Here is a 27,474-nt window from a genome sequence, read left to right as displayed (position 1 = left end):
TGGAGACTGTGTTGTCATGGCAACCCCCTTCTAATCGCTCAGCTTCCTCCACAGACTCCTGCAAGTCATTAAGTGTCTGATGGATTTCTACCTGAGATGGAAGAAGAGGAGAAACACTCAAACTCCAAGCTGAATTGTTCTCTGTTTCCAGACTGGAATAAAAAGTTTGTATAATTCTAACTAGCTTGAAATGGATTTATTAGGACCATTTATTCTTTAACACAATATGGACTCTTAGGCAGATGTCTTGCGTTGTCCAGCCTTCTAGAAAGACATTCAATCCTCTTCTTTGCACATTTCTTCTTTTTGTACTATTTTCTGTCACGATGATCCCACATTGGTCCAGTAATGTTGAGGTCCAGGTTCTGGGGAGGCCAATCCAAGACTTTTCCTGCATTGGCAACTCAAATTTGATTCTTACGTGCTTTGTTTCTAGTTTCCATTTCTTACCTCATTTTCCTTGATTACTTTCAGCTGTTTTTTGTTACTGCGGAGTTTCCACTCTACAGAGGCACCGGGGTTGTCAGACAAAGTCTCAGTGTGCTTGTGCACCTTGTGGGGTTGTACTACCTTTTAGTTTAACTTCTAAATAACTCTTAGTGTTCTCATGTTTTGTGCCTTTTTTCCACTTTTTGTTTGCAATTTAAAAGTGGGCACAAAGAGGCACATCTATCCCATTCATTACACTCCGACTCACAAAAAGACAGAAACCTAAAGACGAACAATAAAACTGTTTTATTAATAATAATCCTTTTCTTGCACCACAATAAAATTTAACAAAGGCTCACTAGAAAAGTCAACTTCTGTGTTCTGTACAGTAGATACAGTACGTTGTAAAACTGGCTGCGGCGTGGCACATCAGCGCATTTAATCCCCCCCCCCACCCCAAAAAAACAACTATTATTCAAAGACTTTGCACATTATTTACAGATAAGATCCACAATAAAAACCAGCTGGCAAATATCACAGAAATACAGCGCAGCTTCAAGCTATCAGCCGCTAACCTCTGGCTGCAAAGACTCCCGAAGAGAACCTAAATGGCTAATGGGATTGTACATTAACTGGCTAGTGTAGCATTGAGCTAGCAAGATAGCCAGGCTATAGTTACTGTCCCCTCCAAAATAAAAACAAACAAACAAAAAACCCAACTGGTTGCTACCGGAGGTTATTTAAATCAAACATCATGAGCGTGACTGCAGCCAGTGACAATATTTAGAAAAACAAAACAAAGCAATTCATGCTCTTTTGATCTCAATAACAACAGCTGCTTCTCACTCAATCGCCTTTCTGTCCACTTCCCCTTTGCGTTCTTTCATACTTCCTGCCTACCTACCTGCGTGTCTATCTGAGCAGCTAGCTCTGAGCTAGCTTTGTAAAGGAATGCACTTTGGTAGAATCAACCAAATGCCCTGGGTGTTAGTGACAGCGGTTATAATCATAATAACTGAGCGATCTGAGGTACGAATATTTAAATTAAAAAAAACACAAAACACAAAAAAAAAAACCCTTTAAAACCACATTAATGCTAATGCTAACAGCTTGCACGAGCACTCTCTGTGCAGAGCTCAACGCTAGCAGGTAAAAATGTGCTACTAGCATTTATTTAGCAATAGGCTAGTGTTAGCATCACTGCAAAGAAAACAAATGTCAGTGCAGCAGCTAGCGGCTGGGCGCTAGCAGTCGAACGGCTAGTGTTAGCTTAGCCCTCTTGTCAGCAGGTGTCACTGGTCTGTACCACAGTGACAGATGGCGACAGTGGGCTGATATGTGTCTATACATTGTGCAGCCATGTTATACATCCCCTGCCCACCCCAAAAATCATCTTATCACACACACACACACCTGTGGATGTCGGTACAGGTTAGCTTAAAGCTACTTTGGCTGGTAAATTGGCATGTTCTGTAATGCAGCAGATAGCAATAACAGGGAAACCATTCACAGGTGGATACAGGTACTGAAATATGGTGGCACTAATTTAGTATTACTACATCGTTTTTTGATTCATTCACAACTCCAGGCCCCATATGGTCTTACCTATGGCAGGAAGTTTGCCATTTATAGTGGGTCAGGACTCAGAGTGACTATACAGAAAGCTATAAATCTGACTTGCTTACAGTCAAAAGTATTAAGAATCAAGAGTAAAACCTCTAAAATGTATCCAGGGCTTGGGATTTGAGCAAAACAGCGGTTTCCTAGATCAAAATGAAAGCCGGACTGATTTTTCACAAGAACACCTCCACAGGGTCAAATGTGGGCGTTTTGGGGTTTGTGTCCACTGTTTGAGCTTTCTGCTGCACTATTGTTTGCTCTGTAAACTGTGCTAAACATGTGTTTGAGTCTCCACTGACCACAAAACCATTGTATCAGATCAGTGAAGACAAGCTGGGGTTTAGAGGTCAAAGGTCACACGGGTTCACAAGGTGTCTTTGGGCTTTACTGAAACAAACCAGGAACTGATCAGCATCCAGACTCTTAAGCCATTAAATCTCACCATGCTGGTGTGAGTGGCACCAAAGGATACTGACGGACTTCCTGGGAGGTTTTGTTGTTCATTTTTGTTATTGATGCTATGACATCACCTCTTTAAGAGTGTGTGTGTGTGTGTGTGTGTGTGTGTGTGTGTGTGTGTGAGAGAGACATGGCAAGAGATACTGAAGGCACACAGTTATGAGCTCTCTGCACTTCATCTCACTGAATTAAAAAAAACAAACAAAAAAAAAAACTCAACCAATCAAGTCCTCAGAAAAAAAAAACAAACCAACATCAGAGAGGATCCCCCCCTTTATCCTCCTCTTCCTCCTCCAGAAGGGGGACAAAGCTTCCCCTGAGATGGGTGGAGCAGGTAGTGTCTGGTTTTTTTTTTTTTGTTTGTTTGTTTTTAAACAAGAGTTACTTATGAGCATCGTCGTCCACTTCCTGCGTGCTACATTACATCACCAGGCTGATGGTGCACACAGCCATCTGTGGGCCAGCTTTTCTCCTAGTCGTCATCTTCCTATAGTTTTAGAGTGCGTCAGATACAGCTGTGTGTGTGTGTGTGTGTGTGTGTGTGTGTGTGTGTGTGTGTGTGTGTGTGTGTGTGTGTGTGTGTAAAAGTATGCAGGGTTGAGGGAACAAGCTTTAGAAAAAACCCAAACAAACAAAAAGACCCTTTATACTGCGCACGCGCATACACGCACAAGTACATACATCCAGCTCACACACATTCAAGTATACAGTATAAACTGCACGTAATACATAGATTAGATTAATAAATATTAACGTGTCGCAAATAAATAAAAATCATCTCCCGTCCCATTATAAATTTTTCAATAATTAACTCTGATCCGTGTATCAGCAAATGTACTTCTTTTTGGATCTATATAATCAATAATCATTAAATTAATCTGTAATTTTACTGCGTCATTCAGGGCCAGACGCAGTGGCTCACTATGCTTAGGTCCCATTGGTATTCACCTTTAATCGCTCACTGACTGCCGCAAGTTAAAAAAAAAAAAGAAAAAAAAAAAAAGAAAGGCTAAACTTTAGATGTTATTGCTCGATCCATTCTGACGTAGATGCTCCTTAACTATTCTTTGTTACTTTTTTAAAAGGGTATTCACTACATATCATGCTCCAAATGGCTCTAAAGGCTGTGGTTTAAAACAACCTCGCCATACTTTGAGAAAAACCAAATGGAGGAGCTTAGTAAACCTATGGTACTTTGAAAATCAAAGTTGCTTACACTCATTTTGTTGCACATGAGGATTTGTGTATAAGTTAATTTTAGATAAACTTTTTTTTCTGGGCTCAGGTGATACGTCTACCGCGTAACGGTCAACAATCATCTTTTATTTTCTCTATACAATGACAAATTATTATTAAATACTATTTAAAATGGCTATTTAAGAAAATTCTTCACTGTCCCCTTTGGTTTACAACATTAAATGTATTTATTTATTTTTTTAAATCCATGCTCTTTGCTGTGAGGTTTATAATGTTACTATTAAACCAGCTCCTCTGTGGTAATCCCTCAAACCCCATTTCGTGCCCTCAGTGCTCAGTTTTGATTCATTACAAAAGGAAAAAACTGGTGCTTGTTTACTTCAAACATTCTTCTTTTCAGGCATTATTTTATCCCCATCAAAAAACAAAAAGTGTAGATATTAAAAATCTTTTTCATTCTGTCTGTGCTTCGTAAGGCTGGGCAGTGAAGAGCTAACGAGCTATGGCTAAAAACCGGATAAGGCTAGCCGCCAGACTGCCAAAAAAGGCAAACGTGGAGCCAGCTATAGCTAGCTGACAGATTTAAAATTTGCTAAGCTAACTGCTAGCAAGTCAAAAGGTAAATAGCTAGCAAAGGGACAGCTAAGAAACATGTAGCTGTCCAACAACAACCAGTGCCAGCTAGCAGTTAGCCAGCTGACAGGCACTATGCTAGCACGGTAAAAAAAGGCTAGCTACACTGTAAAACAAAAGCTAACTAACAAAGTTAGCTACCTAGCAGGGAGTGGGTTCTGCTGGGCTTTTAACAAACACCACCAATCTACCCCTAACTAAAACCCAACAAACTTTTTTTCCACTCTGACATAAAACAAAGACTAGAAAGCTAATCACTGCACAACTATACCTTTAGAATTAAAAGGATATATCAAACTTAACTGTCAGTTAACCTCATAAACCTCCTTCATAAGGCCCTACACTGTGTTTGGATATAACCTTGTAAGACTGAAGCTGTTAAATTGATTAATCAAACCAGCTAAAAAGATTCTGTACTAAAAACGCTTTAAAAACAGCCTTGTTCCCCCGTCAGCACCATGTTGTTGATGTGTTTGTGAGTTTGGAGCTACAGAGCGGTATAGTGAGTTCTGATTGTCTGAGTGGCGCTGCAGTCGGGTCCAAACAATGTGCGGTTACTTCGTGTCTCACTGCTCAAAATGTAAAACTGAGGATTTGAGGCATTCCTGAACGCAAGCAAGTTCATCTAACTGGGTTTTGTGCGGCGGAGTAGCCAATCCGCACATTTCCATGCCGTGTTTATTCTGAATGCACCCCAACAACGCTGAAAAACCAAACGTTTGTCAAACTGGACGAAACCAGTTTATTTATTCGGCTGGTTTGCCATCCTCCCTGCAGCGAGTGGGGTGCATTCACTCTCAGCTGACCAGTTTGGGCAGCACTGTCCTCGGCTGGATGTTTCCGTTGGCGTCCGTGATAGCTGCTAAGTTAGTCCTGGTTTTTGAGGAGGATGACGTGGTGGTTGAGGTGGTGGTGAGCTTTGAGATGGAGGTGATGGCGCCATCAGTAGTGGTCGTGCCACGTTTGGACGATGAGGTCTTTTCTCCAGCCGTGGTTCCTGACGGAGGCTTTGGAAGCCGCCTCCTCAGCCACGGGTGCCGAAGCGCATGACTGGGCGTGATCCTGAGTGCCGGGTCCCACTCTAGACACTGTTTGAGGAAGTCGATGAAGTGCACGTCATCGCAGCCCTTCAGCGCCGTGCTCCAGTCCTTACTGCCCGGGGGGCCGCGCATTTTTCCCCGCCGCGAGCGCCCGCTGTTCAGCACTGTGGTGCCATCGGGTAGCGTGGTCACGGTGCAGTACCGTGGGTAGCCTTTTGATGACACAAAGTTTTTTGCTCTCTTGGAGCCGTCAAGGAGCTTCTGAGTGGGCATTCCCAGGAGTTCGATGATGCAGGCAAGCTGGTCAGCTTCATCTTCGCCCGGCAGCAGGGGGTAACCAGTGAGCAGTTCGGCAAGGATACAGCCCAGAGACCACATGTCGATGGGCATCCCATACCTGGAGCCTGGAAGAGAAGAAAGAGGGTCACCATCAAATCCAGCCTGTGTCATTATTGGCTAGTCGGTCAAACAAAAAGTAAAGCAGTCACATTCAGGAAGTCCAAAGACAGTTTCCTGCGATTAACTGCTTTCAAGAGTTTCCTGAAACATCAGAATGAAAGTAATAATAACTATATCTATTATTAAATTGCAAAGATAACTTGATGCACATTAATTTTAAAGGGAAACGTTCGTTTGTTTGTTTGTTTGTTTTTTTAAATCGCTGGTTGGTTCTCATTTAAAGTCAGAATAACAAGCTTTTATTCTGTACATTATCTTAAAAGTGAAAAAAAAAAAAAAACGCCCTGCTGTCAGAGCTCAAAAGCGATCACTAGTTTGGTTAAAAACCTTTTTTAAAAAATTAAATACGTAATTTTATATATATTTTATTACTATTTATTTAAAATGTTTAAATCAGTTTCCCTAAATTCAGTCTTCTTCTATATTTTTAATATTATTTTTTATTTAATGGCTTTTATATCTTTATTGAGTAATTTATAACGTGCCAGTTTATTTTGTCTTCCATATGTGAAAGGAAACGCTGCTCTCAGTTTTCTCAATGTTTTTCTTACCCAGAATAACCTCCGGTGCTCTGTAGAACCTGGACTGGATGTAGGTGTAAACCCTCTGATGTTCATAACAGCTGGAACCAAAGTCTATGACCTGAGGAGAGAAAGAGAAGCAGTTTGAAAGGGTCTGTGAAGTGAAGAAAGGGGATTTTCCTCTGATTCGTTTACAGCAGCTGACCTTGATGCCGCTGCGTCCCTGCTGCTTCAGTAAAATGTTCTCGGGCTTGAGATCGCAGTGGATGATGCGATTCTTGTGCAGTGCATCCAGACACTGTAGGATGGAGTGGGCAAACTTCCTGACCAGCGGGAGGCTGAAGCCCTGAAACTTGTTCTTCTTGATGAGCTCGTACAGGTTCATGCTGAGGAGCTCGAAGGTCATGCAGATGTGGTTTCGGAAGGTGAAGTTCTCCAGCATGTGGATGACGTTCATGCTTGAATCCTTGTCCTGCTTCTTCAGGTGCTCCAGGATGCGGATCTCCTCCGCTGCCTGCCGGTGGAAGCGCTTCTCGTTGCGGACCATTTTCAGAGCCACATGTGTCTGAGTCTTGTGGTCAAAGGCCTTCACCACCTGCAGGAGGAAAAGGAAGAGCATGATGCCGTCATTAATCTTAGATTAGATATTCTTGATGTCAAAAAAAAAACAAAAAAAACAAAACAAAACAAAAAAAACAAAAAAAACACCAACTAAAGTCTCGGAATAGAGGAGTATGCAAAGATATTTTTAATATTCATAGTTTTCCTGGTTCTATTCTACAACTGTTATTTCTCTATTAAAAAATTCATCTTAAAATTAAACATGAAGACTCATAACCTGATAACTAAAAGCTCCTTTTGTTGTGGCATTCCTTTATAAAGCAAACAAAGCTCAGCTGCTAAGCTGTGTAATAACCATCTCTACTGTCTTTGCTACAAACTACAACATCATCTGGAATCTTCTGCAGGCATTAAGGTTAAAAATTATTACCACAAAGACGCTAAAACTTGTCATCACTCTTAAAAAGTCAGGAACTAAACATAACCGCAAACAAAATTTAATAAAAAGTCAACAAAAATAATCTTTAAAAAAAAAAAAAAAAAAAGACAAAAAAATTCAGAGACTAAAAACAGGAAATTAGGGGGGGTCAGCAGTCATACCTGTCCAAAGCTGCCCTTGCCGATGACCTTCAAGACTTCATAGCGATATGCGATGTGGTCATGTGGTACATGGATGTAAGACCCCTGATCATCGTCATAGCCCCCGTTGTTGGCTCCACCGAGGACCCCCTGCCTCTTCTTGGCATTCTGGCCAACAAAATACACTGAGGAGGAAGCAGATGATTGATCAGTTATTAGTGGTTCTCTCCTGTCAATACACCCGACCTCTAATCAATCAGAACGACCATCTGCAGGCGGAGTGGTTAGGGACACTCACCCTCGGGATAGCTGAACATCTCGTGTTGCTCGAATGACGAAATTTTGGACATGAACTGCTTCATGGCCTGCTCCGGGGTCATGGGGTTGACCTTCGGCTTGCTGTCCGTCGACTTGTTGGAGGCTGCGCTGCTCTGGCGGTGGTGGTGGGCAGGCTCTGACGTCGAGGTCTGCCGGTCTGGCAGCGGCAAGCCAGGTCGGGACGAGCTGATTGGAGCCAGCCCATTGGGCTGGGAGGTCAGCACCGGGCGTTTGTTGGTGTTCTCCTCATAGAGCTGAGTGACGTGGCCCTGCGACTGCGATGACAGCTGGACGGCGTCCGACATCGCAACTTTAGAGCCTCCCTGACCGAAAACAGAGGGAAACATTGGCTAAAAATAAGAGAGAGTCCTCTGCAAGTTGAGCCGAGGAAACCGAAGTTTATTTAAAAACAGTAACTAGCAGGTGGCCACTCGTCTTTGGTTTAAGTTTAGATTCTGGGACTTTATTTTTCTCCTTTTAATTATTCATTTTCTGATGTGTGTCATCCAAATATGGACCTGGATGTGCGCTCTCAGAGAAACATGGATAATTAACACCCAGAAATGAGTGAATTAGACAAAAACTATTCCCGGAAAGATGAACTGTGTCCGGGAAATTATCCCCCTCTGATTAACAGGCGGCTCCGTCTCCGTCTCATTGTCTCCCTTTGTCTCCTGCTCACTGAGTCACTCCCCGTTGCTGTGGTGACCAGCACACCTGGGTCCTTTCAGATAACAGAGGTGCTTTCTCACACTCACACACACACACGGCAGAGCGGCTTGGTTCAAAGACCTGGTGCTTAACACAAAAACACAGTAAGTGTGTGTTCTCGTGACCCGGCAGCTGAGGACACGGTGGCACAAACATGAGGATGAAAATCAGGAGATGAAACACTCACACAAACAGGTTTGTGTGTGTGTCTCAGCAGCTACAGTGACATATAAGATGACATGTGGCTCTGCTGACTCCTCCCTTACCTGACTACACCTCAACTCAGTCAGCCAAATGTTGCTTCTTTCCTTCAAGGATTTCCATTATTCATTAATCTGCAGATTATTTATTTTTATTATTAAACATACATAAAAAAGCTAGGTGTAATATTTCCATGTTTTTAAATGGTTTTATATAAGAGGGCTGGGAAATGAGTTCTTTCAGGTGAAAGGTTAGCCACTGGACACCCATCTTGAATTGTTTCCAGGTACATATTCAGGCAGTTATTTTGAAGAATAATCAACATTTCTGTTCATTTCAATCGTTACTGAGAAATAAAAACTGCCGGTACAGAATTATCAGTCAACTGTGATTAAAGAATTTGCCCCAATATACGATTTTATTTCTTCCAGGGTTCACTTGTCGTTGGGTTGCCCTCATTAATATAATGCAATAAAATTCTTAATGTTTTTATATGCTGAGCTCTAATTTTATTTATTTTTTCTTTTGTGTACCATATTTTTCAGACCATAAGGCACACCGGATTTAAGGCACACTAATGCAGGTAAATTACTTGAGGCTGGAAGATCAGTTTCTGACAATGAATATTTGCTCCTTGATTAAACATGTGACTTTTTCCAAGTGATAAGAAGCCTCCGATTTGCCGTCCTGGACATCAATGTTAATGTCTGGTAAGAGATTCCACTGACGTGCCACAGGAAACGTCATTATCATGTACAAAAGTGGCGATAAAATAAACAGAGCAAATAAATGATGCATTATTTCTTTTATAGCATTAGTCTTGTGTGTGCGTGTGTCTGCTCTTCACACCAGCCTATAAACCATTTAGCTGTTTAAAGCATCCTGGCACAGGAGGCTATTATTAGCCATGTGGCTACAGCAGGCTGGTGCACAGAAGTGCTGCTTCTTGGCGCTAACAGTATGCTAACACGCCAACACCGACAGATGACTTCACCAGCTTATTTCTCCCAACGATGAGCCAAGATGAACGGGACAAAACCCTGAGCTGCAGAATCTGAATCAAACTCAAAAATCACGACCTGCACGAAGCTGCTGACCACAAAGGTCTGAGCAGAACATCTGCCGCTAATCTGTTCATCACTTTTTCTGTTATTCACCTGCTGATGACTATCAGAATAAAACCATGTACCTGAGGCACAATAGCAGACTTAATGTTTATAATTAAACTGGATCAGATTCACATTCTTCTTGGTAACAGCTTCACAGTTATTTATTTTAAAGTAGGCATTGGTGTAGGGCTGGGCAATATGGCCTAAAATTCATATTGCGATATAATTTGAAGCACGTGCGGTAACGATATATATCACGATATATTATTTTCTTCTGTATAACATATTTTCCACACTATAAGGCACACTTAAAATCCTTTAATTTCCTCAAAAATCGAGAGTGTGCTTTATGTATGAATTCTGGTTGTGCTTACTGATCTCGAACTGATTTTGGCGTGCAGAAATCTGTTAAAAAATGTTTTAGTACAACTTTGGTAAGCCGCACTGCTTGATGGATTGTCAGAGCATTACGGCTGCCGTAGTGGGGAGCTTCGCAGAGCAATCTGGGTCCAAAACTCCGTCCTCTTCAGGTCCCAAAGCCAAACAAACACTAAGAGTTAAAAACGGTCTAAATTCTTTCATCTTTAATTAAATCATCAGCATTGCTGCTTTATCGGGTGTAACAATTAAGTTTTACATCCATGAAAACAGAATTTATTAAATTTAACGGAGTTAGAAGTTAACAGGAAGTTAGCTCACTAGTTTCCACCTAAACATCTCATACCATGTTCTGACAGAGATTTTTGAAACTAATTAAAACGTACAGCTCTGCTACCACTTCCGACATAAATAAAGACAGAAAACTAAACAGCAGTGGCGTTTGCAGGGTTACTGAAGTTGGACTACCTGGTATATAATGTTGTGCTACGTGATTGCTAGCGACACAGCTATGTTAGCATAACATTAGCACAGTGAAGCTGGAGGATGAACGCTAACTTTTTTCCCCCACTCAATAAAAGTTAACGTGAGATTCTGGTGGTCAGGGACAAATGCAATCGCATAGCAGAATGCTATACACGGGCCAAACTTCAGTCAGGAGAACAACTGAGATTATTCATCCACAATATGAGGTTAGTTATTAATATACTGCAACAACACGGGAATAGAACAGCTGCGAGAGAATTCAACATTAATGAATCAATGTTACGGAAGTGGAGGAAGCGCAGTTTTTGGCTTTCCTCATATTTCAAAAGTGCTTCATCTCTTTGCTATGACTGTCGCCCGCCATAATTTGCAGATGATAATGGTTTTAGCCGCTGCGATGCTTTCGACCAAAACAGGCACAGCTTGATGACATCATCAACATGCGCGATAGAGATTTTGACTATAACGCTCTATCGTTGGCCAAATTTATATGGTTTCTATCGTATATCGTTTATGTCGCCCACCCCTACATTGGTGTAGTTCATCCACTTCCTTTAATCTCCTGATTGGCAGCCTCCCACAAACAGAAGATCTGAACAGCAGGAGGAGAGTGGAGCTTCTATTCAGCTCAGCAGACTGCTCAATTTTAATTTCCATGTGTATTGTAAGGTAAAGAACCCCAATGGTCAGGTGACTGCCTGTGAGCAAGCACTCTGTGATGGTGGAAAGGAAGAACTCCCTATTAACAGGAAGACACTGTTGGAGGGGAAGCCATCAACCCCAATTTGTTGAGAGCGGAAAGAGAATAGGGAAGAAAAAAAAAAAGAAGAAAAAAAAAAGGAGAACCACACAGTAAAAGAGGATATAAACTAGTCTGAGGTACTCAAATGACCTTATTAGTGACATTCCCTATTCGTGACATCACACAGAGCCAAGAGCAGATAAACAAATATAAAATAATTGCCCTTTGGGGATAAATAATGACTTTCTGATTCTGATAGAGCGATCTGAATGACTTCTGCATGCTACCATCGTTGTTCAAAACCTTGTTAGGCATCTTTTTTTCAACTTTTTCTATCATCATTATTATCCTGCCCTTGCTCTGTGGTTCATCCTCTGTGCTGATAGACTACCGAGTCTCACCTGCGTTCACATAAAGCCAATTAGGGCGGCGCACGGCTTGCTCTCTCCCCTCGCTCCCTGACAGCCTGCTGCGTGCAGGGTTCATAGTCTTTTTCTTCTTCCGTTTGTTTTACCAGGCGGCTCTTTGAAAGCTTTTGTATAATAAGGGCTTCCTAGAACTGCAGCAACACTGTCACCTCAAACATTAAAAGTAGGTAAAGCATAATTGGCCTAGTTGGAAGAAAAATTTTGTATTTTGGTAAAAGAAAACACAGTTTGAGTACTAATTTCATCAAAGCACATTTACACAGTTTGTGAATTTTGGTTAAACCTAAATGAGCAAACTACTCAAAGTTCATCTAAGTTTTAAAGATTCTGAGATCAAGAGGAAGAAGTCCAGATACTTAGGCACGATATCCGCTTTATGCTCTTCACATGTGTTATTTTGAACACAACAATGACAAAGAAGTGAAAATAATAAATGATAAAGCAGTGTGCAGACATACCGTCAAATGATGGTGGTTACTGTTGCGAAGTGGGGGCAGGGCGGCAGGCGACGTGGCCTGAGAGCCGTTGTGACCGGGAGAGTAGACCGGCTCGCCCGTTTTGCCTGAAAGAGAGTGAGAAAAGATGATTATATGACAGCTTTGTTATTGTCATGTGTGTTTTAATGCCTTTTACATCATAAACACCAATGCCTGTGTTTCAACTAGTCCTGCTTGGACAACAAACAAACAAAAAAAACAAAAAAAAGAAAAAAAAAGGTTTCTTAATTTGAGTGTTTTAGCCTCAGGAGGAAGCCAAGATGAATTTTTTTTTTTGAGTCATAGATGGGAAACCTGACGAGTTACACAACCTTTATTGGGCAGTATCACGAAAATGAAGACTAAAACTGTGGTTTTAAGAGGTTTTAGACCAACTCAGCACTGTGCTGTCTACGAAGATAAAATGAGCTGAATTCACACCATGGTGGAGGAATGGGAAGAATGGAAAAGCCTCCAGTTATTCCAGCAGCACAGGAGCTACAGTTATTAACTAAATATCTTGAAACAATATCTGTAAACATTCTACAGACGCAGCTCCACATATGTGAGGATCTGCTGATTTTTATGCAGTTTTTGCAAGAAAAGTTAATCTGTAACTTTTCTTGCAAAAAACTGTCATAAAAATATCACCATTTACTTACTTATTTTTAAATCTGAATTAGCTTAGTATATCATTTTCAATTTTCACCTACTTAGACATGCTGATAAAACTCAAACAGCTTAATGCCCCAGTTCTCAATTTTAAAGAAAGTTATCTGCATTTGATAAGAGCTGTAAGAATAAAGTTAACTCTTAATCTTCTTTTTTATTTCCTGGAACAAGAGAAATCTGACTCCACAGCTTTTTTCTGTGATGCTGTAGTCTTTGACCTTGTGTACATTTCCTGTTTGTATTGTACCATCTAATCACTGCACCAAAAACCCTTTTCACGCTGCCACAAGGTAACAAAGATGATGTTCTTCTGGTTTTTGCAGTTGAATTGCTGCGAGTAAACTGCTTCTAACATTTATTTTTATTTAATAATTTTTATTTAATTGTTATCCAATTAGCTAATCGCACAGCAGCACCTCAAAGCACTCAGACATGGTCAAGATGACCTGCTGAACGTCAATCAGGAAAGCAGTATTTACTCAAATAACCACTCATTACAACCAAGGTATGCAGAAGAGCATCTCTGAATGCAAAACATGTTGAAACTCGCAGCAGATGAGCTGCGGCAGCAGACCAGCAGATCTTTCGCATCCATTTCTTTAGATCCTGGGATGATTTGTTGCTTTTTGAGATCTTTTAGGCTACTTCACTTTATCATACAGGTTCTATTTAAGCAATTTAATAATTCAACAGATCTGGCAGAAATCAGACAATAAAAGTTAATTTATGACTTAGAGGGGGTAATTACTTTTTCACATGAGATGAGTTAGCTTTGGATACGTTTTTTTTTCTTAATGAATGAAATAATCATTTAAAAACTGCATTTTGTATAGAGATCGAAAATGTGGCGTCATTTCCAGGGTAAAACCGCAAAGGATTGTGGGTACAAGTGGCTAGCGCGCACAAGACAGCAGTCACACAGAGATAAACAGAGACACAAAGAATGGCAAGAAGCTGTTGTATTATTAACTGCTATAGCCAGTCGCATGACAGCCACTGGAAGCCAACGGGTAAAGCAATTGGTTTTTATCGGATTCCTTCGTGGAAGAAAAATTGTTCAAGTCATGTTTCCGAAGTCACGAAGAGGCAACTGAGGGCTTGGATTGCGGGGTAAATCCCGAAATGCACGGTGGTACAAGAAATCCCTTTCACTGGAAAGAACAGCGACTGTCGCTGCCCCCTCTCTCTTCCAGTACTCCAGAGCGAAGATAGCCTTTTCGTCAAGTCTGTCTGTACGGACCTGCCGTGTTCTCCTTTCATTTTGTACATAACTGTTTTCAGAGCAAATAAAATGCAGGTAGGGATTAAAACCGCAGAATTAATGGTTACTGGTGCTGGAAATGCTAGCGCTTGCAGTGTTTTAATTTTGCTGCCACTCGTACTTACAATGCAACGTGCGAAAGTCACGTGGTCTGTCGATCTCTATTTACCCGGGTTATTTTTGTCCAAGATTAATTTGGTATCTGAAACATGTGAAGGTGACGAATGTGTAAAAACTTTGTGTTGACACATACACAAACATACACATGTGCCAAAAATAAACCTGTGGGAAACACTGCAGTCTGTACAGTACCATGTAAATACAGCATAAGAAAGCTTGAAGTGGCTGAAAGCTTAGCTACCAGTCCACATGTAAACAGCTCATTGACCATCCTGCTAACTGCCTTCAAATAGCTCTGGACTGGACTGACCCAAAGCAATCCTGTTCATTCTGGAGTCAGTCCTATAGAGTCTAAGCAGGATGAAGGTTTTAATTTAGCCTCGTAATCTCCAACACAGTGCCTACCTCTCTGCCTCTCCCTCTGCAGCTTCACCTTCTTTAATAGCAACATGACGACAGCAACACGATGCACGGGTCAGAGGTCACAGTGTCTTCTTAACTGAAGAGCCAAAAGTTTAAACAGCCGCTGGGTGATAAAGCATGTTGGACTTTAAACAAGACACTTATCAGCTTTTGCCGCTGTCAATGGTTCATGGCCCGACTCAGAGTGACGACGTGAAAAAGGAGAAGCAGGAAATCAAAACTCAGCAACCAGCAGAGTCTGTTAACTTAAGAACTGCCTCTGAGGGAGCAAAGCAGTCACTTTCACATCACTTTTAAAGGGGAACCAGTGATATAAACAAGAGCAGGCCAAACATTACCACATACTGATTGCACAGGGTTAATACGCAGATTTCAAACAGCTCTGACCTGAACCCCCGAAAACGGTGACAGGACTCCAAGGAGTTTAAAGGGAAAAGGTGTCTGACAACAGTCAAAGTTTTCATGTCTTCTCTGCCACTTTGGGTCGTTCACAGGAAACGTAACTAACAAATGAAAACATAAAGCAACAAAGAGAAGTTCAGTGGCTGACTCTTCTCACCTCCACACAGCCAATCAGGACTTTTCACTGTGAGCTTCAGATTGTGTTTCAGGAGGTTATAGACACAAATGCCTGCAGCACAGATGGACGTGGTACAGGATACTTCCATGTGCTACCTGGGAAATATCACATGTAGAGGCTCAACTTTCTCAGGATAAAATATTTTTAAAGCCTCATTCTGAAGTAAAATCAGCATTTATCAGATTTCACAAGTAAAGTTGGTTTCAACAAAAACAGCCCAAACTCTGTTTTGTATGGCTGATCAGTAAGCTAACCCACCCATTATGTTGAGTCATGCCTGTGAGCTTATTTCTGTAATAATTCAATCATCGGTGAATCAGAAAGCTCCAGATCATTAAAATATTTTCCGAACAGCTGGAAATGAAAATCAGAATCTTCCGCTGGCTCGTCATGGAAACAATAAATGGATAAACAAAGAGGACCCTTGCAGGCCACCGTCCAGTGACTTTCTGTGTCGGTGCAAGTTGAAGCAGGCAGATGGACCGGACTGCTGCTCTCCGCCTCTAATCCAAACTTAATCCCGCTAATGAGGATGACATGGAGGGTGAGGCAAAACCACATCGGCAAGCCCACAAGGCATGACGCAGGACGCCGAACAACTGCATGATGAAGTCGGAGACTGTGGACTAATTTTTGTTAGTCCAAAACTAAAACTTTTATGTAACACTGGGATTTTAAAAAGCCGCCATTTTTGCCTATTTGATTACATTTTATTGGAAAAAACTTTTAATCAGTTAGCCAGAAACACTGTAGTCAGATCAGGGCTCTAGACTAACTTTTTGGCACAGTTGCACTGTTGCGCCCAACTTTTTTTTTTTCCCCTTTCTTAGGTGCACCAGCACAAAAGTTAGGTGCAAACAAATTTTTCATCCGCATCGCTTAACACCGCAGCTTTACACATTTCTTTTTTTTTTTTTTATAAATTGCTGTCCATACAGACAATATTGATTTCTAAATGATTAATAATCTTGTCAACTAGGGCTGCCACAAATTATTATTTTGATAGTTGATTAGTCACCAATTATTTTTGCACTTAGTCGACTATTCAGATCGTGCATCCATTGGACGTAAAACGTACAGCTTATTGCACCAGCATGCATCTGCTCTTATATAACTATCATTAGTTTACAGCTTTAAGTGTTTAAGGTATGTGCTAACTAAAAATAAAGACAAGATGATGGTTTATTAAATTTTAATGGCAACTGCAGATTGTTTCGGTGGAGTTTAATAAACTCAGCCGTCTGCTCCTTGCTATCTAAAATATAACTGGACAATGGGAAAGAGCTGGATGAAGAAACCACTGAGAAGGTGTGGTATGAAACATGGAAAGAACATAAAAATACAACTCAATCATTAAAGTGGAGAGAATTCATCTGGAAAAATCAAATTCACTACTTTATTACACCTAAGATTAAAAATAAACAAACCAATACACAACAAATGGCCTGTATTTATATAGCGCTTTACTAGTCCCTAAGGACCCCAAAGCGCTTTACATATCCAGTTATCCACCCATTCACACACACATTGACACCGCGTGTATAGAGCAGGTAGTGCAACAATAGAAAAATAGTTGCGGGACGGCACTGTGTAGCGTTTGTCTAGGGTGTTGATCATTTTCCTAAATCCCTCGTTTTGCACAGTGTTGATGGGAGCCATATCTTTGGTCAGGTGATAAGTGATAGCCTCCGTAATTTCTTTGTGCCTGTGAAAGTTCGACGTGTATAGGGAAGCGCTGTATAAGGTTCCTGTTATTGATGTTTGGGTGGTTGACCGGGACGGATTTTCTCCTGTCACTTTCTCGTCATCCCTGACGTGCTCTCCGTTGTTTTTTCCCTGCTAATTTTAGCATCACACCACAGCTTCTAGCTTTTAGTTAGCAGTTAGCATTAGCAGCACATCCTGCGTCCAATGTGAAAGGACTTTTATGCTGCGCACTGTGACTCACAGCAATGGTCCTGGGTCAGCCCTGACTTTGTGTTAAACTAATCCTAAAGTAATAATGGTATTTCTAACCACTGATATACCACAACTTTTTCCTTTCAACAGCTACTGAAAGTTAGGGGACCTAGCTGCTATCGGATATTTATATAGCAATCCTCCAGCTTCAAACTGTATCACCCTTCAAAGACCTGCAGTTTAAAAAAGCGCCCCTCCGACAGCCAAACCCATCTGTTCTCTGATTGGATTGTTACATTTGTGATTGACATGACATTGACCAATCAGATGAAAGGAAGAAAAATAGGGTCAAAATCCGTACTTGTAACTTGCAGGGTTTTTTTTCTAAGTCCACACACACAAATCTTTTTTACGCACACACAAATCTTTTTTACAAGTACAAAATATTTATGACCACATTTTGAGCCCATATCCTTGCTTCAGTCAGAAAAATAAAATTATCAGCCAATAAAAGCATTAAAAGCAGAGGTTAAATCTCCAGAGCAGCTCAGGCTCTAACTCAGACCATCCAGTGTCCTGCTGGGCTCTCAGCCCTTCATCAACTCTGCAGGGGCTCCTGCAACACGTACTGATAGTGTAACAGGGATCTGTACTGAAGGCGCACACAGCCTCCCTCGCTGCGCGCCCGACAAATGCATGCTACCGGAGTGGAAAAGCAGCGCTCTGAATGCAAACTCAACACCGAGCTGGAAATGCCAGAGAGCCGGCAGGCATGCTCGGCATGCTGCTCAACCGGTCGAGTGGGAAAGTCAGCGCTGTGACGCTCAGCAATGTCACAAGCCAGCAGAGGTGCTGGAGATATAAAAGATGTGGGTAAAAAAAAAAAACTACGAAGCTCCCAAAGTCACAGCATGCTGTCCCTCACAGGGTCCTGTAGATGACTCACTGACATTTAGTTGAACTTCTACACTATTCCCTACTTCTAACACTGTAAAAACAGTGAGTGAAGTATCATAAAAAAAAATTTTTTTTTAAAAAACAGACGCCCATGGCTGGGTGTTAATGACACCCAAATTTAGCAGCACATACAGCTGTGGAGTCAAAGTCCCTCAGTTTTGAAGCTGCCGATTGGCTGTTAGGACTCTGGTTGGGCAATCCACTAATGTAGAGGTGTCAAACATGCAGCCCGGGGACCAAAAGTGCTCAGCCAAATGGTCCAACAGAACCTGGGTGGCTTTACAAAGTGTAAAAATTGCAGTAAAGCCATTAATTACTTGTATGTTTTTATCAACATATGCTGCTGTTCCTTTGGTGGTGTGCTAACATTACTACGCAGGAGGGTAAACAAACTGTTTCAGTCATGAAGATGTAAACTGACTCGTACTGCTGCTGTTCAGTCACACATGTGAAGACTTTTCAAACTGTAATTCATCCAAACTCGACTTTTAAAGAGCAGCGGCTAAACCAAGAGCTGGACTAAAGCATCAACCTATCGCCTCAGGAGGCAGGTATGTGCTGGGTATTCATGTTTCTGTTTAATTATGGAAATCGGATGCCGTCATCATACTTATTCAGGCTGCCTCGCCTTTTTAACATTTCACTTCCCTTTCAGCAGCATCTTTTTATTTTAAAGCCACAAATTCAGCCACAGTTTCACTGTTTGGACTTTGAAACCTGATTTCTGGGTAAAATCACCAAGAAAATTAATATCAGAAAATTCACAATTTCACCTATTTTTGCCCTTTAGAAGTCAAAACTAGTCACTTTATGGCACAGACACTCAGATACATGAAGATAAAGACAGGGAAACTGGGGAAACTCGTGTTAAGAAACAAGAATTAAGCAGTAGTGCATTCAAATGGAAAACAAGAACAAATCAGCCCGATGACATCCAAACTTTTCCATTTCAGAATCACTGTTAATTAGCAGCAGCTGGTAAAAACCCACATTAACGAGGTTTGTCGATCTATCTGCGAGAGTGACGATCAGCACTACTTGTAAACAAGCAGCTGTGATGTTTTCAAAGACAGAAACTCTCTGAATGTGGGTATTCTGATAACCAGGCACCATCTGCTTTGACACAGATAACCGAGACAGTTGCAAACTCCGCCCTCCTCTCAAAAGCACCTTTTAAAACCCCGTGTGCTGCTGCAGCAGAGCCAGTTTAACAGACATTTGTCAGCACGCAGTGTCAACATTACGACATCCACCCCATGCTTGTTGGTGTACAGTGAGAAACTGGGACACAGATCTGGAAACAGTGCATGAACTGGCACAAACTGCCAGCACACAGCAGGAAACAGACTCTGATTCAAGCAGCTAATGAACTGATTATAAAGCAGGTGGTTAGACAAGGATGAGGGATGAGCAGGGAAAGCTTGCTACAAGTCTGACAGTTTAAATGACAAAAACAGGACTGTGATCACAGAGTAATTATACTCTGTATCAGCCACTGTCTAAACTTCATTACTGACAGCACATCGCTGGCTGTGAGCAAATGACAGCAATAATATCAGAGCTATGTTACATCTGGCTGCCTGCCTCTGTTTACATCACTGTAACTGAATACAGCAATGTGCAATCAAACTCAACTGCAATGTCTTAGTTCCTAAAGATAGCATAATACATTGCAAAGCATATACTTCATGCTACTACACATAACACCCTTACATTATCCACAAGACAAGCTTCAAATAAATTTGGCACAACTGCCTGACATACACGTTGCTGTATATATGAGGCCTAAAAAGGTTAAATTACCTGTTATTTATTTCATGAAGCACGTGATATTTCTTTTAAATATGTTTATTGTAGAATTAGAGTGAAGATGAGTTAACACAGTTTGAAATAAACTTGTGAAAAACAACTTAACAGTAACAATAGTTGGGTTGTTATGTAAAAACAAACAGAAACAGGCAGCACAACAAAACCTAGATATTATTACCAAAATGAGGTATATGCCAACACCAATCAAGTAAGTCAAAAGAACTACTACTACTGTGCCAAGTTAATAAGAGCAAATCTTGAAAACAAGAAATACTCGTTTCACCATGCACAACACGTCCCTACATTATCCTCAGATGCCATAAGGACGTACATACATGCATGTGTATGTATACACATACATGTGTATATATAGCCTGTTTCAGTTTAAGCGTTGTTTTCAATAAATTGCATCCTCAAAAATGTTTTGTCTCACTCCCATTTCTTCTTGTTGAAGCTCTACTTGAAACCTTGTTAAGATCCAACAATGCAAAATACAAATCCCACTCAAGTGATCTTAAACTGTTGTCTGGGACTGTAGTTTGTGTATGTGATTCTACTCTTAAACAAGGGTTGTTTGAGACTGGTGTGACTGTTACTAATGCTCAAAAAAATCCCACAAGGATTTTTTTGTGCTACCAGTACGATAAAGAGTAAAAATAGTATGGTCCACAGTACACGACAGTAAACAACACAGTCAAAATAAAATTGCCACAGGTGACCGGTAAGGGCCTTATACTATGAGAGACTGCAGAAATTGTTCGATTTACAACACTGACAAAAAAAAACAACAAAAAGTAAAAATGAAGTTAAAGGTGTAATTTTTACTTTAAAGGTAAACCTCCGTTTACATTTTGTGTCGCACTTTTCAGCGTTTTAGCAGCTGGATGACATTTGTACACAAGTCAATTCATTTCCACTGAAACTGTGACTGCAGCAATCACAAGTTTTTTGCACACTAGTCGGGGTCTTTTACCCTAGCAACAGGAGAGTTGCCAGGGGACCTACGTGACTGACTTTAGCGATCATTTTTCCAACGATTGCCATAAAAATCCACAAATTGCTCACAAAAATTATATTCATTTTCCACCTCACAACTGGGGTGATTGGGGACTTACTTGATCCCTTCCCTTAGTTATCACACATCTAGAATGGTGGATAAGTTAAGTCACATGGTTAGTGGTCAAGAGTCTCCAAAACCTCAATAAGCAAAACATAAAGCCTGTTTTCCAAAACCCAGTAACCCTGGTTATCACCTTGTCAACCAAGCTAGTTGCTGAATAGTTCCCTAGGTAACCCCTCCTGTGGCTACCATTAGCTTTTACATCCATGTGTGTATATTTAAGGCCCAATTTCACTAGCCAAGATTAGACTACCATTTTATATCACAGTGTGAATTACATTGGTACCTCGCTAACCAGGCTAGCTAACAACTTCCTAGCACAAATATAAACAGATTTTCCATGAGCAAAAGTTAGAACTCCATTTAATATCATGATGCTAGCAAGTGCTAACATCAGCTAACAACTCATTAATATTTTTAAATGCCTTTTCAGCACCCTATTTAAAAAGAAAGTAAATTGTACATATTATACATTTGCTCCAAAATAGGGTCATGTCCTTAAAAACAAACAAACAAACAAACAAACAAAAAAACAAACAAACAAAAAAAAACAGCAACAAAGGTTTAAAGTAGTAGAGTATTAAAAAGTAGCTAACCAAGCTAACAATTTCCCAAGTCTGCCCCACATCCGGTTTCAAGAAAACATCTAAATGGGCCAAAGCTGTGGCTTCAAAACAGCAGACCAAAAACCAGCGGCTGTCTATATCCAACATGTCCAAAAGTCTATAAATACACCAGCCAAAAATAGCCCATCAGTGTAAATAAAGGAGTTTATGGCTAATAAAGCTTCAAAATAACCACTATGGCCAACCTTCAGGCTTCAAAACAACAGTCCACGCACAAATGGATGGCTACGCCCTTTAATCTGTTTATACCATAAGTAATTTCTGCTGTGACTTCCTCACACTAACAGCATTAATGCAATGCTAATATACCAATCAGGCTCATCACGCAAAATGAAACTGCCTCCAACCATCAAAGTATTTATTGACATTAAGTGTATGATAAAAAAAATTAATAAAAATAAAACCAAGCACAATCGTCAAACCTCTGGAGAGCGAATTAATCTCGTATTAATGGTTCAAACACAGACGCCAGGAGTGTATAAAGAGCTTCCATGCTAGCACAAAGCCACTGAATCCTTATATGAATATAAAGGCAGAATATCAGCTGTAACGCTCAGCGTGAGGCTGTCAAGCTCCTTAAGATTTTAGGAAGTGATAGGAGGGGGAAACCATACCTTTAATGTGGAGCAAACCAACTGACCTCTGACCGAAGATTTATTTCTGTCCGTGGAGCCGGAGGCCAAGAATTACCCGGCAACGGAAAACACACAGAAACCAGCAAAGCTAACATCACACACAGGGCACCAGGAGAGCCAGGACACCGAGGAGTAGCACGGTGACAAAGGCAGCTTGACGGAGAGCAGGAGAAGGAATAACCGAGCAAGGAGAGACTGTGGGAAAAGCTACTGCTGCTGTCACTTCTCATCTGTTTGCTAAAAATTAACCTGATGGACAGAGCTGATTTTCCTTCCTTCACTTCTCCCGCTGTCAGCCCAGCTAGTTCCCAGCTTTTATGCTTAATTTAAAGAGCAGAGACCGAAAAAGGCGAGCCTGGAGGGCTGCTCGTACTGGAGCCACTTAGCTAGCACAGCCCCCAGCCCTACCCGCTCTGCTCCTCCGTGTCTCACTCACTACCTGCCGTTAAAGACAGCCAGAGAAACACTGGGGCATCTCCTCAACCGTGGCCCGGCTCAGGTGCCTTCTGTCAGATACAAAGGGTATGCTCACCCGTCGGAAGGACCGAGGTTACGGGCTTCTTGGTTAACATGGCGGCCGCTCCTCTCCTCTGGACTCAACTGTGCAGAACACCTCCTCTTCCTCCATTAGCCACCCCTCCTCTTCCTCCATTAGCCACCCCTCCTCTTCCTCTACCTACTCCTCCCACTTCTCCTCCTCTCGCTCCTTCAGACCCCGAGACAATTGAAATACCTGCGCATTAGTGTTTCCATCGCCTCATTTAAATATAAACAAACAAAAACAAATAATAAATTAATTTTGTTATTTATAATAGTTTACTGTTAAATCACCGATATATGTTACAGTAGTAGAAGCAATAAATGATAATAATAATAATAATAATAATAATAATAATAATAATAATAATAATAACGGATTATATTAGATTTTCAAATGATAAATAGTACATTGGTGATGATGAATATTAAATACAGTAATTAATCATGTAAAAAACAAATAAAAATGTAAAAAGATAATGTAAAGAATAAAGTAATATATAAGAAATATAAAATGTGAAATAATATGAGATAATATTGAATATTTCTTCATTATATTCATTTTAAAACATTAATATAATATAATATAATCTATTTTAATTTAATTTAACCTCCTAAAACCCGAACTCTTCCACGGCATGCATTTTTAATTTACCTAATTTACCTAATTTTTGTTTCTAAGAAAAATGAGAGCCACATATTAGGATATTCATTTAAAATTTCGATAGAACAGTAGTAGTATAATGTCCTCATAAGCAATGCTCCCTCTAAGCTGCGTGGGTGAGCAATTGCGCACTGCTGACATGGTCTCTGCACAGAAAATCTGCGTTGGGCGCAAAAAATTAAAATTAATACTTTAACAATTCTGTTTTGCAGTGTTAGTCAGTAAGTGACTGGCTGCTCCCGTATGGGATTAGAACGATGCCACTTTATCCCATAGTCCAGCCAATTCACATTCATATATAGGCAGCTAATCAACGTCGTTGACAGGCTATGACAGCGTCCTTATGTGCCGACACTGGTGTTTTAGCTAGCAAAGCAGCGTGGCTGATGTGGAGTGAAACCACGTGGCTTCTGATGATGACAAGCCTAATGACAACATGTACAACCACTGGAGATGTGAGCAGGACAGACGGAACAATTGACGGAAAAGTGTGGACTTTATACCAGTTTTTAAATTGTGTTGATAGGCCACATAAAACCAGAGTTATGATAAAAAATATATGCAATGTTTGGTTTTCTTCCTGAATACTATCGTTGTTTATATTTACTGCAGGAGAAACAGTAAAAACGGCCTTTTATAAGTAAAACGCTCGAAAGCACTCTTCGCCTGTGAGCAAAAACAACGCCCAAAACCCCCACCCTTTCCTGTTGGTCGAAAAATGTACCATGTTGACCAATCAAAAAAATGATATGGCAACATGGCATTTAGTTGTTTAGGAAGGGGGGATGTTTTAGGAGTGATGGCGGTGTTTTGAGATGTGAGACATTTGCGACGTTTAGCGCAAATCTTGTGTAGTTAGTGTGTAGTGTAGCCACTAGTTTTGTTGCGTGTGTCAGAACAATGAGGCGGCTGCTGAATGTTACAGGTGTTACAGGAGTGATACATCTCCTGTTGTCAGGCCTGCAGGTATCAGACTGTTCTCCTTCATCTCATAGTGGAGAGAAATTATTTTTGGGAGTTGCACAAATAATTTGTGTGGCATCAAATTTGATGCAGAACAGCTGATTGTTCTGTAAATAGTTTGAAATGTTTATTTTAAAAAACGCCTTGGCTGCATTTTTAGGTAAACAGCTGCAAAAAACTTTGTTGTTTGCATAACTCAGTTACTTTTTTGAAGAAGTAACTATATAATTAATTGCCCAACATTGGTCATTGTTTACTGTATTTTGCAGACAGAGAGTTACAGGACTTTCTCCCAGACCACAGACTCATACTCATAATACGAGGCAGAGCTTTTTTACTTCCAATAGTGTTAACATACTACACAGGTCATGAACAACATTTATTTTAAATTTTCAGTGTAAGTGGGCTAAAGCAGTTAATTAAAAGTAGTCTAACATAAATGTAAACGCTGTAATTTGATTATTTTAATAAACCATGTAACTTGGATGGATTCGATGCTGGCGTGACCACAGTGCACACGTCTGCTGTTGCTCACAGTGGTCCAAGGGACGCTCAGGGAGTTTGTGTGTTCGCTCAGACACATGAAAAATTAGAGGGAACATTTCCCTACAGTGGATCAGCGTAGGCAAAGTTGAGTATTTTGGTCTAAGTAACCCAAAATGTGATGTCCACATATGCAGTGTAGGGACTAACGCGTTACAGTAACTACGTTATTACTGTGGTAACGAGCACGGTAACTAGTTATTATGCCAAAATCAGGAACGCGTTAATCATTACTGGGAATTATATAGGGTCGTTATTCGTTACTTCTTGCGGTGGCTATCGCAGAGATTCCACAGAGGCCAGCAGGTGGATGAGGGAAAGGGGAGGTAGTAGGAGCAGAGACCCGAGGTGGCCGCAGGTCTGAGTGTCAGGTGAACTGAACTTCAGGTAAGAAGTTATGACCTGCAGTCTATCTGGGTCAGATATAAACCAAGTTTAGGTGGAGTTTATTTTCGTTATGCTGACTTTTTCGTACTGCGTACTAGCTAGCATGATGGAGTTTCTATACAGCTGGGTGGTGCTATGATGTTACTGATGTTGAACTGCTGGTCATGATAGCGGTTTGGATATGTGGTGAGAGGGAAACATGAAGATGAAACCAGGAGATGTCCTTACTGAATCATCAGAGCTGAACAGGTGATGGAGAAACAGGTTTACCTTTTAGGTGACATGAATGAGTTGAAGGGAAGTTATGAACTGTTTCTGAGAGACAAATAACACCAGGATCCTTTTTTAGGTAGCTGACAGCTGGTAACTGTGCAGGGGCGGTCTAGCAAAGTGTTGCCAGGGGGCCAGGTAGGGCATTAACAGGGAGAGGGGGGCACAAAGAAATACTTTTCTTTCTTATTCTCATTTAAAATGTCTAGCTTTTAAAAAATAATTATCTGAATCTTACAACAAACGATTGATAGATTGATGCATATATACCATCAGAACAGTGTACATCACTGTCACAACAGTGTTTGTTTTCATTCAAAGGCTTTATGATTTTTCCTATAATGGTGGGCCGGTCTCTAGTCAAAATGCCCGGGATTTTTTGTCCCAGTCCAGCCCTGTATGCAGCTCATCTGCAGTCTGGTGTTACCTACATCTTCCTATTCGGAGGGCAGAATTTCCGAGTTCTGAGTACAATCAAAGCACCACGACTACAGTTTTCGTGTTGGATGTAAAAAGCGTGTGACGCTGTGACGTAGGCTAGAATCATGGCGGCGGTCAACGACGGTCTAGGCGTGGGATTTCTCTCATGGAAATGTGCACATTATTTTTTCCTTTCTGTTGGTAGGTGGCACAGTGCACTTGTGGCAAGTAAGCAAGCTAGAAGACTAGCAATCTTGCTGGGTATCCAGTTACGGAAGCAACTCATTAACAAGAGAATTCTGAGTAAAACCAAAGTTACTTTCCCTAGTAACTAGTTACTTTGAAAGTAGCGAGTAACTTGAAGTAACTGAGTTACTTTTGACAGAAGTAACTAGTAATGTAATTAAGTTACTAATTTAAAGTAACTTACCCAACACTGCACATATTTGGACGCCAGGTCCTAGGAGGTTAGCATAATACAAAATATGCACTGTTATGACTGTTATTTCGTCTTCTCATCATCATTATTATCATTAAAAAATATATATAAACATTTATAGTTTATGTATTATTTATATTTTAAAAAAGAAACAACTTGTGTCCATAACTATGTTTTGTTTGTTTGTTCATGTTTTTAATTGGTGATTTTAGTATTATTTTTCATAAACACAATAAAAAAAATCTAAAGTCCTGGGAGTTTGAGGGTTTGGTGCAGTATCTTAGCTGTTACGAGGCCTGTGCTCTTCTGGACAGAGACCTCTGATCCTATTTGGACTTTACCTTCCACATCTGCTCCAGTTGTTCCTTCTGCCCCTGGTACTTTCTCTCTCTCTCTCTCTCTCTCTCTCTCTCTCTCTCTCTCTCTCTCTCTCTCTCTCTCTCTCTCTCTCTCTCTCCGTGGCAACAATTTTTTTTCAGTGTATTATGAATACACGGAAGTGTATATGTATAAGTGTAATGTTCTCCTATTTGAAGTTGTGTATAATCCATATTATTGGTAGGTATAGCATATGAGATATATTGTTTATTATGGTATGCTACTTTCACTTTAAATGAGTGATCACTGTCTATGTTACACCTGCACAGTGAGCAGCAGTCTGCTACAGGTCTGTCATAAAAGACAGTGACAGAAATGCGCAATGTTACTCATGTAAACAGAACATTAGAAACAAATCTAAAAATAATCTTGGTCAGATTATGGATAGTGGGCACAGCCTTCTGCACAGCCACCATGTCTTTTA

General features: G+C 40.7%; 1 protein-coding gene across 3 annotated transcripts; it reads right to left on the bottom strand.

Annotated features, from left to right (window-relative positions):
- Nucleotides 1–1,216: 1,216 nt before the first annotated feature.
- dyrk2 (dual-specificity tyrosine-(Y)-phosphorylation regulated kinase 2) lies at nucleotides 1,217–23,193 on the bottom strand. Of its 3 annotated transcripts, none has more exons than XM_005921075.3 (7): nucleotides 22,982–23,193; nucleotides 12,330–12,433; nucleotides 7,797–8,139; nucleotides 7,520–7,683; nucleotides 6,564–6,953; nucleotides 6,389–6,479; nucleotides 1,217–5,782 (listed from the first exon to the last, which is right to left on the bottom strand). In XM_005921075.3, the coding sequence occupies exons 1-7, from the start codon at nucleotides 23,019–23,021 to the stop codon at nucleotides 5,136–5,138; spliced, it is 1,779 nt and encodes a 592-aa protein (XP_005921137.1). In that variant the 5' UTR covers nucleotides 23,022–23,193; the 3' UTR covers nucleotides 1,217–5,135. The 3 variants fall into 3 exon arrangements, with proteins under 3 accessions (XP_005921137.1, XP_005921138.1, XP_005921136.3); XM_005921076.3 differs by having other exon boundaries at nucleotides 22,429–23,049; XM_005921074.3 differs by lacking the exon at nucleotides 22,982–23,193 and adding an exon at nucleotides 14,806–16,551.
- Nucleotides 23,194–27,474: the final 4,281 nt, after the last annotated feature.

This window comes from Haplochromis burtoni, unplaced genomic scaffold (genome assembly GCF_018398535.1).
Source record: "Haplochromis burtoni strain Fernald_Lab_line unplaced genomic scaffold, NCSU_Asbu1 Contig_44, whole genome shotgun sequence".
In the NCBI taxonomy this organism is placed as follows: domain Eukaryota; kingdom Metazoa; phylum Chordata; class Actinopteri; order Cichliformes; family Cichlidae; genus Haplochromis; species Haplochromis burtoni.
Note: the sequence above shows the minus strand (reverse complement) of the source record. Positions and strands in the feature narration are given on the sequence as shown.

Excerpts from the sequence above, each read along its gene's own strand:
- dyrk2 (XM_005921074.3), bottom strand. The coding sequence starts at position 14,851 with ATGTTGCTATTAAAGAAGGTGAAGCTGCAGAGGGAGAGGCAGAGAG. Across the intron at positions 8,140-12,329 it reads GTAACCACCATCATTTGACG|GGAGGCTCTAAAGTTGCGAT; the intron begins GTATGTCTGCAC and ends GTTTTCGGTCAG. Across the intron at positions 7,684-7,796 it reads GATGTTCAGCTATCCCGAGG|TGTATTTTGTTGGCCAGAAT; the intron begins GTGAGTGTCCCT and ends CTTCCTCCTCAG.